We start from the raw sequence: 14,118 nt of genomic DNA on the forward strand, positions 1-14,118 counted from the left end.
GACATCGGGGGGATGTGGGGGAGGACATATAGGAGGACGTGGGGGAGGACATGTAGGAGGACGTGGGGGGAGGACGTGGGAGGTAGTGGAGGAGGACATTGTGGGAGGACGTGGAGGAGGACATCGGGGGGATGTGGGGGAGGACATCGGGGGAGGACGGGGGGAGGACGTGGGAGGAAGTGGAAGAGGACATGTAGGAGGACGTGGGGGGAGGACGTGTGGGACGACATTGGGGGGAGGACGGGGGAGGACATGGGAGTAAGGGGAGGAGGACATCGGGGGGACGTGGGGGAGGAGATGTAGGAGGATGTGGGGGAGGATATTGGGGGGACATGGGGGAGGACAGGGGAGGACGTGGGGGGAGTACGTGGGGGAGGACATTGGGGGGACATGGGGGAGGACAGGGGAGGACGTGGGGGGAGGATGTGGGGGAGGACATTGGGGGGACATTGGGGAGGACAGGGGAGGACGTGGGGGGAGGACAGGGGGGAGGACAGGAGAGAGGACGGTGGTTGGAAGTGGAGGAGTTGGGGGGGAAAGGGGGGGACATGGGGGAGGAGGTGGGAGGAGGTGGGAGGACGGGGGGGAAACGAGGGTTAATGTGAAGGTGATTTAACATCCAAAGAAAACAAGGCAGTAAAAATTTTAACGCGACATCTAATGATGCGTTTTTACGATCTTGGATGTAACGACTTTAACGTAACAACCTGCTGGTGGGAGGTGAGGGGGGGGGGGGGGGGTGAGTGTGGATCACATGACCAGCTCAGACCGAGGTTTGATCAGAGACTATCACGAGACTCGTTTATTAGACAAAACTCAACCTTCAATCAAACTAAAAGATTTTAATTTAAAAAAAAACGTCTTAAGAGTCATTGATCGTGTTTGTTACAGTGTTTTATACGTGAGGTGACGTCCGTGTCCACCAGAGGGCAGTCAAGAGCAGCGTTCATCTGATTGATTATTGATTCAATTTGAAACTTCATCAAGTCTGAACTAATGTTTGAAACGAAGCTGTGGTTTTTACAAGTGTCTTCAACTGAACCATTTATCTGCACACGTGTAGTCGAGGCTTCCAACTGTCGGGTAACTGGTTACATGTCGTAGTGGACAATATAACCAGGGTTCCTCATAACCCCATTACAATGAAGCCCCTCCAAGAGTGACCAGACAAAACACTTCATCACAGCCAACACAACAACAACCGTTATGTTCCAGGACAGTCGGTCAAAACTCTTAATGATCCAGCAAACGTACATGAACCAGGCATGAGTCGCTCTTCACGTTGACCAGGTTTGACACCTACATCATTGGTGTTCCTCTGGGCTGCAGCATCTGTGAGGTGGAGGTGTTGAAGCCAGACACGAGACCATATGGTCTCAGCACCTTCTCTGACCACCGGCTGACCGACGGTTGAGACCTGGCTAGCTGGGCCGTCTGGCTTCTCTCACGCCGTCTTGACGGGTCACGGCTCGGAGCTGGTCCCGGAAACAAGGCCGAGAACGAAGAGATCTTGGACCAGACAGAACCGTCGTGACGACAGAGAAACGCTCGACCTTCAAATACTCCAGACCTGCAGGATTCAGTCCAAACACGTCAACGCTGCACAGGATTTAACCTTTGACCTTCAGCCTCTCTTCGTGACGTCGTGAGAGGACTCATGACCTCTGACCTCCATCATCGACACGTGACCACTAACCACTTCCGTGGGCTCAGAAAGCAACACGGCGATCGTACGTAATTAAGTCTCTGAGTCACGACACTGAGACTCTGACGACAACAATGTGTCAAATTAATGTTTGTTTTGTGTCATTAATGAAATCACTTGAAGGAAATATATTCTGCAGCGAGAACGAGTGCAGGGAAGAAAACAGGAGAAGACTTGTGAGCGTCTGTCAATGTGATCGTCTGCTCTTCTCTGCAGGACGTGAACATTCATCACCTCGTCCTCAACTCTGAGCTGCTCTAGTAGAAGAACTCACATTTCTCCTTCAAACTCTTCACTGGCTGCTCTAGTAGAAGAACTCACATTTCTCCTTCAAACTCTTCACTGGCTGCTCTAGTAGAAGAACTCACATTTCTCCTTCAAACTCTTCACTGGCCGCTCTAGTAGAAGAACTCACATTTCTCCTTCAAACTCTTCACTGGCTGCCAGTTTCTTTCAGGATCATTTTAAAATTCTGGTTCTTACTTTCAGATCTATTCATGGTCAGACCTTCCATCAGTGATCTGATCCAGCCTTACACCCCAGCTCGGGCTCTGAGGTCTGTGGATCAGAATCTACTGATGGTTCCTGAACTTCCGGACCAGAGGAGAGTAATCCTTCCAGACTGTTGCTCCTAAGCTTTGGAACCATCTCTGTGTTTGATGATCTACTGACTCCTTCAAGAAACATCTGTGTTTGATGATCTACTGACTCCTTCAAGAAACATCTGTGTTTGATGATCTACTGACTCCTTCAAGAAACATCTGTGTTTGATGATCTACTGACTCCTTCAAGAAACATCTTTGTTTGATGATCTACTGACTCCTTCAAGAAACATCTGTGTTTGATGATCTACTGACTCCTTCAAGAAACATGTGTGTTTGATGATCTACTGACTCCTTCAAGAAACATCTGTGTTTGATGATCTACTGACTCCTTCAAGAAACATCTGTGTTTGATGATCTACTGACTCCTTCAAGAAACATCTGTGTTTGATGATCTACTGACTCCTTCAAGAAACATCTGTGTTTGATGATCTACTGACTCCTTCAAGAAACATCTGTGTTTGATGATCTACTGACTCCTTCAAGAAACATCTCAAGACACTTTGATTTTCCTTGATTCTCTGTCTGTCTCCGTTTGTCTACACGTGTTCTCTCCTGGGTGTCCTCTCCCTCTCACCCAGGGTAGCTGGGATGGACCCAAGGAAGGACAATAGTCTACAGCATGGTGTTCAAACTCAATCACACTAGATATATTTAAGAACAGGTAGAAGTTCCTGAACTTAACGTATTTTTACCAAACAGTAAGTCATATTTTGAAATGTTATTTTCTTTCTTTGACGATGAGACTTAATTATGTGTTTTTTCTTCCTTCTCAACACACATGTTTACTTGTATTGTTGACCTTCATAACCTTAGTCCATTATCTTTGAAATGTCAACAATTATACAGAGACTAACCATTAGAGTGGACATGAACATGAAATGAATGGAGGACAAACGGAGACGCGGAGAGAAGAAAATAAACTTGATAAAGAAATGTTGTTAAATATATATATTTTGTTCAGCTCCAGTATTTTGATTGACATCCCAGTTCTTTCCTGCTCTTTCCTCCTACTGTGAGATGAAGTCATGAACACTAGAGTCCATCACTTCCTCCTCCTCTCATCACTTCCTCCTCCTCTCATCACTTCCTCCTCCTCTCATCACTTCCTCCTCCTCTCATCACTTCCTCCTCCTCTCATCACTTCCTCCTCCTCTCATCACTTCCTCCTCCTCTCATCACTTCCTCCTCCTCTCATCATCTCTCAGCACTGGCAGCAGATGAGGAGGAGCACGAGGAGGGATGGAGAGAAAGGTCTCGAGGTGAAGAGAGAAGTACGACAGGATGGAAGTTGCTCGTCAATCAGACTGAGCTGCATGTGGCCCCGGAGATCTGGGACTTCAATCATCGAAAAGAGACGCCGGTCGAGCGCAGAGATGATCCGTCCTGGAATAGACGGCAAGAGCCAGACAGAGCCAGACAGGAAGTGCCACACACAGCCACACACACAGATCCGGACAGGAGGTGCCACACACAGCCAGACAGGAAGTGCCACACACAGCCAGACAGGAAGTGCCACACACAGCCAGACAGGAGGTGCCACACACAGACAGACAGGAAGTGCCACACACAGCCAGACAGGAAGTGCCACACACAGCCAGACAGGAAGTGCCACACACAGCCAGACAGGAGGTGCCACACACAGACAGACAGGAAGTGCCACACACAGCCAGACAGGAAGTGCCACACACAGCCAGACAGGAAGTGCCACACACAGCCAGACAGGAGGTGCCACACACAGACAGACAGGAAGTGCCACACACAGCCAGACAGGAAGTGCCACACACAGCCAGACAGGAAGTGCCACACACAGCCAGACAGGAAGTGCCATACACAGCCAAACTGGAAGTGTCACACACAGCCAGACAGGAAGTGCCACACACACAGAGCCAGACAGAAGGTGCCACACACAGCCAGACAGGAAGTGCCACACACAGCCAGACAGGAAGTGCCACACACAGCCAAACAGGAAGTGCCACACACAGCCAGACAGGAGGTGTCACACACAGACAGACAGAAAGTGCCACACAGAGCCAGACAGGAAGTGCCACACACAGCCAAACAGGAAGTGCCACACACAGCCAGACAGGAAGTGCCACACACAGACAGACAGAAAGTGCCACACACAGCCAGACAGGAAGTGCCACACAGAGCCAGACAGGAAGTGCCACACACAGCCAGGCAGGAAGTGCCACACGGTGATAAACAGGAAGTGCCACACACAGACAGACAGGAGGTGCCACACACAGCCAGACAGGAAGTGCCACACACAGCCAGGCAGGAAGTGCCACACGGTGATAAACAGGAAGTGCCACACACAGACAGACAGGAAGTGCAACACAGAGCAAGACAGGAAGTGCCACACACAGCCAGGCAGGAAGTGCCACACGGTGATAAACAGGAAGTGCCACACACAGACAGACAGGAAGTGCCACACAGAGCCAGACAGGAAGTGCCACACACAGCCAGACAGGAAGTGCCACACAGAGCCAGACAGGAAGTGCCACACACAGCCAGGCAGGAAGTGCCACACGGTGATAAACAGGAAGTGCCACACACAGACAGACAGGAAGTGCCACACAGAGCCAGACAGGAAGTGCCACACACAGCCAGACAGGAAGTGCCACATGGTGATAAACAGGAAGTGCCACACACAGACAGACAGGAAGTGCCACACACAGCCAGACAGGAAGTGCCACACACAGCCAGGCAGGAAGTGCCACAAGGTGACAAACAGGAAGTGCCACACAGAAGGACCAATGGACAGAGAAGATGACGCCTCTATTCAAGGTCAGTGACTGTTATAAGCTGCTCTTCACCTTCATCTACATCTATTCATCTACAGCTTCAGATGGTTTCTCTCACGACGCTACAAAGATCTTCTTGATCAAAATAACCTCCATGAACTTGTGTCTGGAAGAAGATTCTTCTCGGACTTAATTGTCCACAACATTTTTGGTCGTCAGCAACTACTGCCTTCTTATCTTCAGAACAACATGAACTCGTGTTGTTCGTCTCAAGTTTTCAACTGGACTGGAGTCTGTGGCTCAGAAACAAGTCCTTCTTCTAGCTCCGAGGAACACGAGAACCTTTGAAGTCCAGGAAAGTTTGTCAAAGACACAATAAAAGATATAAAACTAAATAACAAGGCCTTTAAATTGTTCTTTTTTCAAATGCTTTAAATCACGTTCATATGTTTATACAAACAAGTACTTCTTTTTTGATCAACTTTAATGTTACTCATTTATAATGCTTTGATTTTTATTTGTTTTATTGATATTATAGTTTGTTTTTTTTTTAAAATTGGATTTTTTTAAATAGAAAAACCTTTTAAATCCCAGTATACTCTTAATTTAATTAATTATATTAGGATCAATTAAATCATTAATAAGATACAAATGAACAAACAAAAACAACTGAACATGAGAAACAGTTTTATTTTATCTTATTACCTTTTATATTCTTTTAATCATATCTTTAATATTATTTTTTATTTTAAATCTGAATAAGAAAAGTTATAAAACGAGAGATTTGTTTTTTTTCTTCTAAAATGTGTTTTTTAAATGGAATAAAAGAGATTTAAACATGTTTATTGATCCTGAAAATAGATTTTCGAATAAAAAAAACAACTAAAATATCATTAAAAAATGAATAAATACACAATTATAATGAAAATATTGAATAATAATCACTTTGATCTCATTGATAAAATGCATGATTGTCTCCACGACTGACATTAGATCTGACAGAGAAACATCAATCATGTGTCAACATGTCACTCATGGACGACATCATCACAAATCAGCAGTTGAGTGACAGGTGAGGATGAAGGGATGAAGTGGACGAGTGTGTGAGTCTCACCTCCGTCTGCTCAGACCTGGCCAGGTAGATGGCGCTGCGTTGACAGGCGGCGTCCAGACACACGGGCAGGAGTTGATCTTGATCTCCATCACCATCTGAGGAGCAGAGTCAGAGTCATGGATGTTCTCTGAGGAGCAGAGTTAGATGTTCGCTGAGGACGTTTCACTCTGAGGAGCAGATTCAGAGTCATGGATGTTCTCTGAGGACATCTCACTCTGAGGAGCAGAGTCAGAGTCATGGATGTTCTCTGCGGAGCAGAGTTAGATGTTCGCTGAGGACGTCTCACTCTGAGGAGCAGAGTCAGAGTCATGGATGTTCTCTGAGGAGCAGAGTTAGATGTTCGCTGAGGACATCTAACTCTGAGGAGCAGAGTCAGAGTCATGGATGTTCTCTGAGGAGCAGAGTTAGATGTTCGCTGAGGACGTCTCACTCTGAAGAGCAGAGTTAGATGTTCTCTGAGGACGTCTCACTCTGAGGAGCAGAGTCAGAGTCATGGATGTTCTCTGAGGAGCAGAGTTAGATGTTCGCTGAGGACATCTAACTCTGAGGAGCAGAGTCAGAGTCATGGATGTTCTCTGAGGAGCAGAGTTAGATGTTCGCTGAGGACGTCTCACTCTGAAGAGCAGAGTTAGATGTTCTCTGAGGACGTCTCACTCTGAGGAGCAGAGTCAGAGTCATGGATGTTCTCTGAGGAGCAGAGTTAGATGTTCGCTGAGGACATCTAACTCTGAGGAGCAGAGTCAGAGTTGTAGATGTTCTCTGAGGAGCAGAGTCAGAGTCATGGATGTTCTCTGAGGAGCAGAGTTAGATGTTCGCTGAGGACATCTAACTCTGAGGAGCAGATTAAGAGTCATTGATGTTCTCTGAGGAGCAGAGTTAGATGTTCGCTGAGGACGTCTCACTCTGAGGAGCAGAGTTAGATGTTCGCTGAGGACGTCTCACTCTGAGGACGTCTCACTCTGAGGAGCAGAGTTAGAGTCGTAGATGTTCTCTGAGGACGTCTCACTCTGATCATGGATGTTCTCTGAGGACGTCTCACTCTGAGGAGCAGAGTTAGAGTCGTAGATGTTCTCTGAGGACATCTCACTCTGACACAACAATGACAAGCATGTCTTGTGTTCACACTCTCACTAAGCTGTCAATCATGTGTTCAGGTGTCAGAGTGTCGTCCATTAACTGTCCGTCCAGATGTCGTCATGTGTGTGTGTGTGTGTGTGTGTGTGTGTGTGTGTGTGTGTGTGTGTGTGTGTGTGTGTGTGTGTGTGTGACAAACCCAGTATGTCTTTGTGTCAGTTTGTGTTTCTACAAGCCCTGATGTTCCCATCAGAGTGAGTGACAGTCTGTGTATTCATGCGTGTGTGTGTGTGCACGTGTGTGTGTGTCCATCACAGTATGTGTGCCTGTGTGTGTACATGTGTGATCGTCAGTGTGTGCGTCTGTGAGATTGTGTTTGTGCGTGTCTGTGTATTTATGTGTGTGTCCATCAGAGTGAGAGTGTGTTTGTGTACATGTGTCACTTTGTGTAAGCTTGTGTGTGCATGTGTGTGTGTGTCCATCAGAGTGAGAGTGTGTGTGTGTGTACATGTGTCACTTTTTGTAAGCATGTGTGTGCATGTGTGTGTGTGTCCATCAGAGTGAGAGTGTGTTGGTGTACATGTGTCACTTTGTGTAAGCATGTGTGTGCATGTGTGTGTGTGTCCATCAGAGTGAGAGTGTGTTTGTGTACATGTGTCACTTTGTGTAAGCATGTGTGTGCATGTGTCCATCAGAGTGTGTGTATGTGTGTTTGTGTGTGTTAATGTGTGTCCATCAGAGTGAGTGTGTGTATACACATGTGTATGCGTGAGTGTGTGTATGCATGTATGTGTCGATCAGATTGTGTGTATGTGCCTGTGTGTGTATGAGTAAGTGTGTGTGTGTTATTTTTGTTATTAGAGTATGTTTGTGTGTTTGTGTGTATGCATGTGTGTGTCCGTACATGTGTGTATGTGCCTGTGTGTGTGTGTAAGTGTGTGTGTCCATCACAGTGTAGATGTTGTGAGAGCAGGAACGTCAGACGAGCTAATTTCGTCTCTGGCTGTCACTCGCCATTTTGTCTCCCATGTGTATCAGCGACACACAAACAACTCTTCAACACACACACACAGATAAACACACAAACAATTCAACACACACACACAAACAATTCAACACACACACACACACACACACACACACACACACACACACACACACACACACACACACACACACACACACACACACACACACACACACACACACACACACACACACACACACACACACAGAGAGATAAACACACAAACAGCGACGCACGTTTCTTTTCAAACTCGTCCATCAATACATCCTTTCATCTCTTCTTCATCTGCTTCACTGACGGATTTATTCTGTCCTTCCTCACCCTCTGTTCTTCTTCTTCTTCTTCTTCTCCGTAGGAGGAACCATGAGGAGGAACCATGAGGAGGAACCATGAGGAGGAATCATGAGGAGGAACCATGAGGAGGAATCATGAGGAGGAACCATGAGGAGGAACCATGAGGAGGAATCATGAGGAGGAACCATGAGGAGGAACCATGAGGGAGGAACCATGAGGGAGGAACCATGAGGAGGAACCATGAGGAGGAACCATGAGGAGGAATCATGAGGAGGAACCATGAGGAGGAACCATGAGGAGGAACCATGAGGAGGAATCATGAGGAGGAACCATGAGGAGGAACCATGAGGGAGGAACCATGAGGGAGGAACCATGAGGAGGAACCATGAGGAGGAACCATGAGGAGGAACCATGAGGAGGAACCATGAGGAGGAATCATGAGGAGGAACCATGAGGAGGAACCATGAGGAGGAATCATGAGGAGGAACCATGAGGAGGAACCATGAGGGAGGAACCATGAGGGAGGAACCATGAGGAGGAACCATGAGGAGGAACCATGAGGAGGAACCATGAGAGAGGAACCATGAGGAGGAACCATGAGGAGGAACCATGAGGAGGAACCATGAGAGAGGAACCATGAGGAGGAACCATGAGGAGGAACCATGAGGAGGAAACATGAGAGAGGAACCATGAGGAGGAACCATGAGGAGGAACCATGAGAGAGGAACCATGAGGAGGAACCATGAGGAGGAACCATGAGGAGGAAACATGAGGAGGAAACATGAGAGAGGAATCATGAGGAAGAACCATGAGGAGGAACCATGAGGAGGAAACATGAGAGAGGAATCATGAGGAGGAACCATGAGGAGGAACCATGAGAGAGGAACCATGAGGAGGAACCATGAGGAGGAACCATGAGAGAGGAACCATGAGGAGGAACCATGAGGAGGAACCATGAGGAGGAAACATGAGGAGGAAACATGAGAGAGGAATCATGAGGAGGAACCATGAGGAGGAACCATGAGGAGGAAACATGAGAGAGGAATCATGAGGAGGAACCATGAGGAGGAACCATGAGAGAGGAATCATGAGGAGAAACCATGAGGAGGAACCATGAGGAGGAACCATGGGGAGGAACCATGAGGAGGAACCATGAGGAGGAACCATGAGGAGGAACCATGGGGAGGAACCATGAGGAGGAACCATGAGGAGGAATCATGAGGAGGAACCATGAGGGAAGAACCATGAGGGAGGAACCATGAGGGAGGAACCATGAGGAACCATGAGGAACCATGAGGAACCATGAGGAGGAACCATGAGGGAAGAACCATGAGGGAGGAACCATGAGGAGGAACCATGAGGAACCATGAGGAGGAACCATGAGGAACCATGAGGAGGAACCATGAGGAACCATGAGGAGGAACCATGAGGAACCATGAGGAGGAACCATGAGGAACCATGAGGAGGAACCATGAGGAGGAACCATGTGGAGGAACCATGAGGGAGGAACCATGAGGGAGGAACCATGAGGAGGAACCATGAGGAGAACCCATTTGGGAGGAACCATGAGGAGGAATCATGAGGAGGAACCATGAGGAGGAACCATGAGGAGAACCCATTTGGGAGGAACCATGAGGAGGAATCATGAGGAGGAACCATGAGGTCCAGGACTGTCCAGGCTCATCTGAGAGCGACACACTAAAGTCATGGTTAATTCCAAAAGTGTGACGTTATAGTCGTCACAACACGTGAAGGACGTTCTCATCTCCAGAGTCGCTCCATCCACGGCCGGACGTTCTTCACCTTCTCATGAACATGTTCATGGTCGCCGCGATCACCTCCGTGACGAGGCAGATGGACCCGTTTAGTTCAACATATGCTGATCTATTAGCCAGTGAGGAGCTGCCAGGAGCAGCAGCAGGAGGTCCTGATGCTCCTCAGCACAGCTGCATGAAGACCACGCTCCACGTTCATGTGAGAGGATCAAGTTCTAGAAGAATCCAGCAGCTACTGACCATGACGAGTCTGAAGAAAGCAAGAGTCTGATTGGCTGTCAGAGGCTGTCAATCATCTTCAACAGAGGCGTGAGAACACTCTCTCCTCCTTCTCTTCATGTTCAACAGAGGATCGATGACGCGCGGTGACATACCTCCACGCTCGACCAATCACAGCAGAGCAGGTGTGTTTATGGTCAACAGGATTTCATCTCCAGAAGAACAAAGTGTTTTCAGTGGGCGGAGCTTAAGTGAGTGAGTGAACTCCCATGATGCCTTTCCAGACACTGCTCTATTTAGTGATTAACTCACAAAAGTAATAACAACAGTGATTGGATGGCTGGGCGGCAAAGCACCACGGGAGGTCTTCAGGCCACAGGTGCTGTGAGGGTTGATGCGTCTTATGAAGGTTGAGTTTGTGAATAAATGTTTTATGTTAAGTAAAACATTAAATTGTCACTACTTGTGTGTGTTTGTGTACACGGTTGTGTGTTTCAATTTACTGAGGAGAATGTGTGTGTCATTTAGCAGTTGTTATTTCTCGTGTTAGTGTGCGTTTGTTGTCTTAGTGTGCGTTTGTTGCGTTAGTTGTTTTAGTGTGCATTTGTTGTCTTAGTGTGCGTTTGTTGTGTTAGTGTGCATTTGTTGCGTTAGTGTGCGTTTGTTGTGTTAGTGTTTATTTGTTGTGTTAGTGTTTGTTTGTTGCGTTAGTGTGCGTTTGTCGTGTTAGTGTTTATTTGTTGTGTTAGTGTTCGTTTGTTGCGTTAGTGTGCATTTGTTGCGTTAGTGTGTGTTTGTTGTGTTAGTGTTTATTTGTTGTGTTAGTGTGCGTTTGTTGTGTTAGTGTGCATTTGTTGTCTTAGTGTGCGTTTGTTGTGTTGGTGTGCGTATGTTGCGTTAGTGTGTGTGTGTTGCGTTAGTGTTTATTTGTTGTGTTAGTGTTCGTTTGTTGCGTTAGTGTGCGTTTGTTGTGTTAGTGTCTCAAAATTAACGTTGTGTATGTAACGACCTGTGTGTGTTTCTTACTGGACGAAAATGACTTTTATTGTTGTGTGTTTGCATTGTGTGTTCTTAACGTCTTAACCAGGGAACTATGCATCAAAGAGTGTGTGTTTGTGTGACTGTGGAAGAGTCTACTCTAACCTACAGTATTTATGAGATGTGTGTGTTACTGTGTGCGTTCAGTTGTGTAGCCACTTGCTCGTGTGTATCTTCATCTTAAATCTCTGCGTCTTCTCAGCGCAATCGTGTGAAAACCCATCGGAGACTTTTTCAGGACACACTTGTGTTAATCCTCCACATTCACCCGTCTTTTCTCGAGAGTCGTCCTCATCCCTTCTTTCCTCTCATCCCTTCTTTCCTCTCATCCCTTCTTTCCTCTCATCCTCTGTCACTCACACTCTCGTGCTGCTCGACAGACTCACAACTGACCCGATAGATTTGATCCTTGTGTTGGTTTGAAATCTTACTTTCTTTGTTTCGCAGCAGTTTGTCGCCTCTGTGTGTATCGAACGCTCTGCTCTTGTTGTGTGTCTTTGCTGTAATCCTGTGTGTGTGTGTGTGTGTGTGTGTGTGTGTAGATGTGTAGTCAGGTGTGTGTTCCAGATTGAAAGCTACATACAAATGTATGTCAGCGTGCACTTGTTCAGTTGTTGATTCAACAAACATGATTATGTATGCGTGTGTGTGTAAGTGTGTGTGAGTGTGGGTGTGTGTGAGTGTGTAAGTGTGTGCATGTGTGTGTTTGTGTGTAAAAGAGATTGATCAATATTTATCAAGGACTTCTGTTACGAAAACGATGATTATGTGCAACTGTTAAGAGTTTTTTTCATTTCAGCGTGTTTTCCTGTCGTGCAGTTCGCACACACACGCATGCACACACACACACACACACACACACACACACACAGACACACACACACACCTAATATGTGTGTGCATAAACACACAGGTCATTACTGCTCCTCAGAGAACAGTAAGTTTGCTCACTAAATATTTGATGGACGCCAGCGTGACAGATTAGCAGATTAATCTCAATATAGACGAGTTATCAGTGTGAAGCATCGTGAACACACACACGCACACACACACACACACACACTTGTGTGCGTGTGCGCTCCGTGCAAAAGTTAATTAAAAGCTGCAGAACATGACGGTGCGTCGCACAACGAGAGTGAAACGGTCACAGCGTGAAAGTTCACAGAAACTTTCCTATTAAACAGAAGTTTTGGAGGAAACACACGTTGTGTCGCGGCGAACGAGTGTGTGTTGACCTGTTGCTATGACGACCCCGACGACAACATCAGAACCAGAAGAGCGAGGGTCAGAGGTCGTCTGGAGTGCTCAAGGGTTTGAGATCATACAATTGTAGACTTGACAACCAGAGTGAAAGTATTTCATTAAAATAACGACGGCGCCTCCTGTCAGCGTCTCTAGGAGAAGATTTATCGAATTCAACGTCAGATGGAATAAAAATATCAACAAAATAAAGCGTCTGCACCGAAGACTAATGTAATGTCACGTCACACAGTTAAGTCCTGACCTTGACTTCATACACTCTTTATTCATCGATGCCTGCACTGAAGCTTGGAAGCTTGTACTAATAACAACCTCTGCAGCTTCTACGGGAGATATCTTAAAGTTCTGTGTGGCGTACCATAAGGGTCAGTTTTAGGTCCATTTTAGTTTCCATTCATTTCCTTTTGTACAGATTTGAACCCGTCATAATGTTTAATTTTGACAACACACAGATTTATCTTCCACTCAGATGCCCAGCTTCTGTCTTTAGCTCATCTGGACAACTGTCCGGTTCATTTACTCAGAACTTTCTTCAAGTTTTAGGATCATCGCACTGTACGTTTAAGAATGAGATTCATCTGACTTTTTTTTATATTCTTGACTTCTCTGGCTCCTAAATATTATTGTAAGAGTTTATTTAGTGTCTAAACCAGAAGGATGTGTCTCGCCTGCAGTTCATACTAAACTCTGCAGCTAGAATTCTGAGCCGCTCTAGTAGAAGAACTCACATTTCTCCTTCAAACTCTTCACTGGCTGCTCTAGTAGAATAACTCACATTTCTCCTTCAAACTCTTCACTGGCTGCTCTAGTAGAAGAACTCACATTTCTCCTTCAAACTCTTCACTGGCTGCTCTAGTAGAAGAACTCACATTTCTCCTTCAAACTCTTCACTGGCTGCCAGTTTCTTTCAGGATCATTTTAAAATTCTGGTTCTTACTTTCAAATCTATTCATGGTCAGACCTTCCATCAGTGAACTGATCCAGACTTACACCCCAGCTCGGGCTCTGAGGTCTGTGGATCAGAATCTACTGATGGTTCCTGAACTTCCGGACCAGAGGAGAGAAATCCTTCCAGACTGTTGCTCCTAAGCTTTGGAACCATCTCTGTGTTTGATGATCTACTGACTCCTTCAAAAAACATCTGTGTTTGATGATCTACTGACTCCTTCAAGAAACATCCGTGTTTGATGATCTACTGACTCCTTCAAGAAACATCTGTGTTTGATGATCTACTGACTCCTTCAAGAAACATCTGTGTTTGAT

General features: G+C 46.4%; 1 protein-coding gene across 1 annotated transcript in view; it reads right to left on the reverse strand.

Annotated features, from left to right (window-relative positions):
* The window catches only part of itfg1 (integrin alpha FG-GAP repeat containing 1), a 157,447-nt gene that overhangs the window by 84,776 nt on the left and 58,553 nt on the right, over window positions 1-14,118 (reverse strand). The window contains exon 9 of the mRNA XM_087793023.1: window positions 6,169-6,263. Within this exon, the coding sequence (XP_087649149.1) occupies window positions 6,169-6,263 (95 nt within the window). The remainder of the gene's footprint in view (window positions 1-6,168; window positions 6,264-14,118) is intronic.

Source organism: Callionymus lyra, chromosome 6, assembly GCF_982586985.1.
Source record: "Callionymus lyra chromosome 6, fCalLyr1.hap1.1, whole genome shotgun sequence".
NCBI classification, from domain to species: domain Eukaryota; kingdom Metazoa; phylum Chordata; class Actinopteri; order Syngnathiformes; family Callionymidae; genus Callionymus; species Callionymus lyra.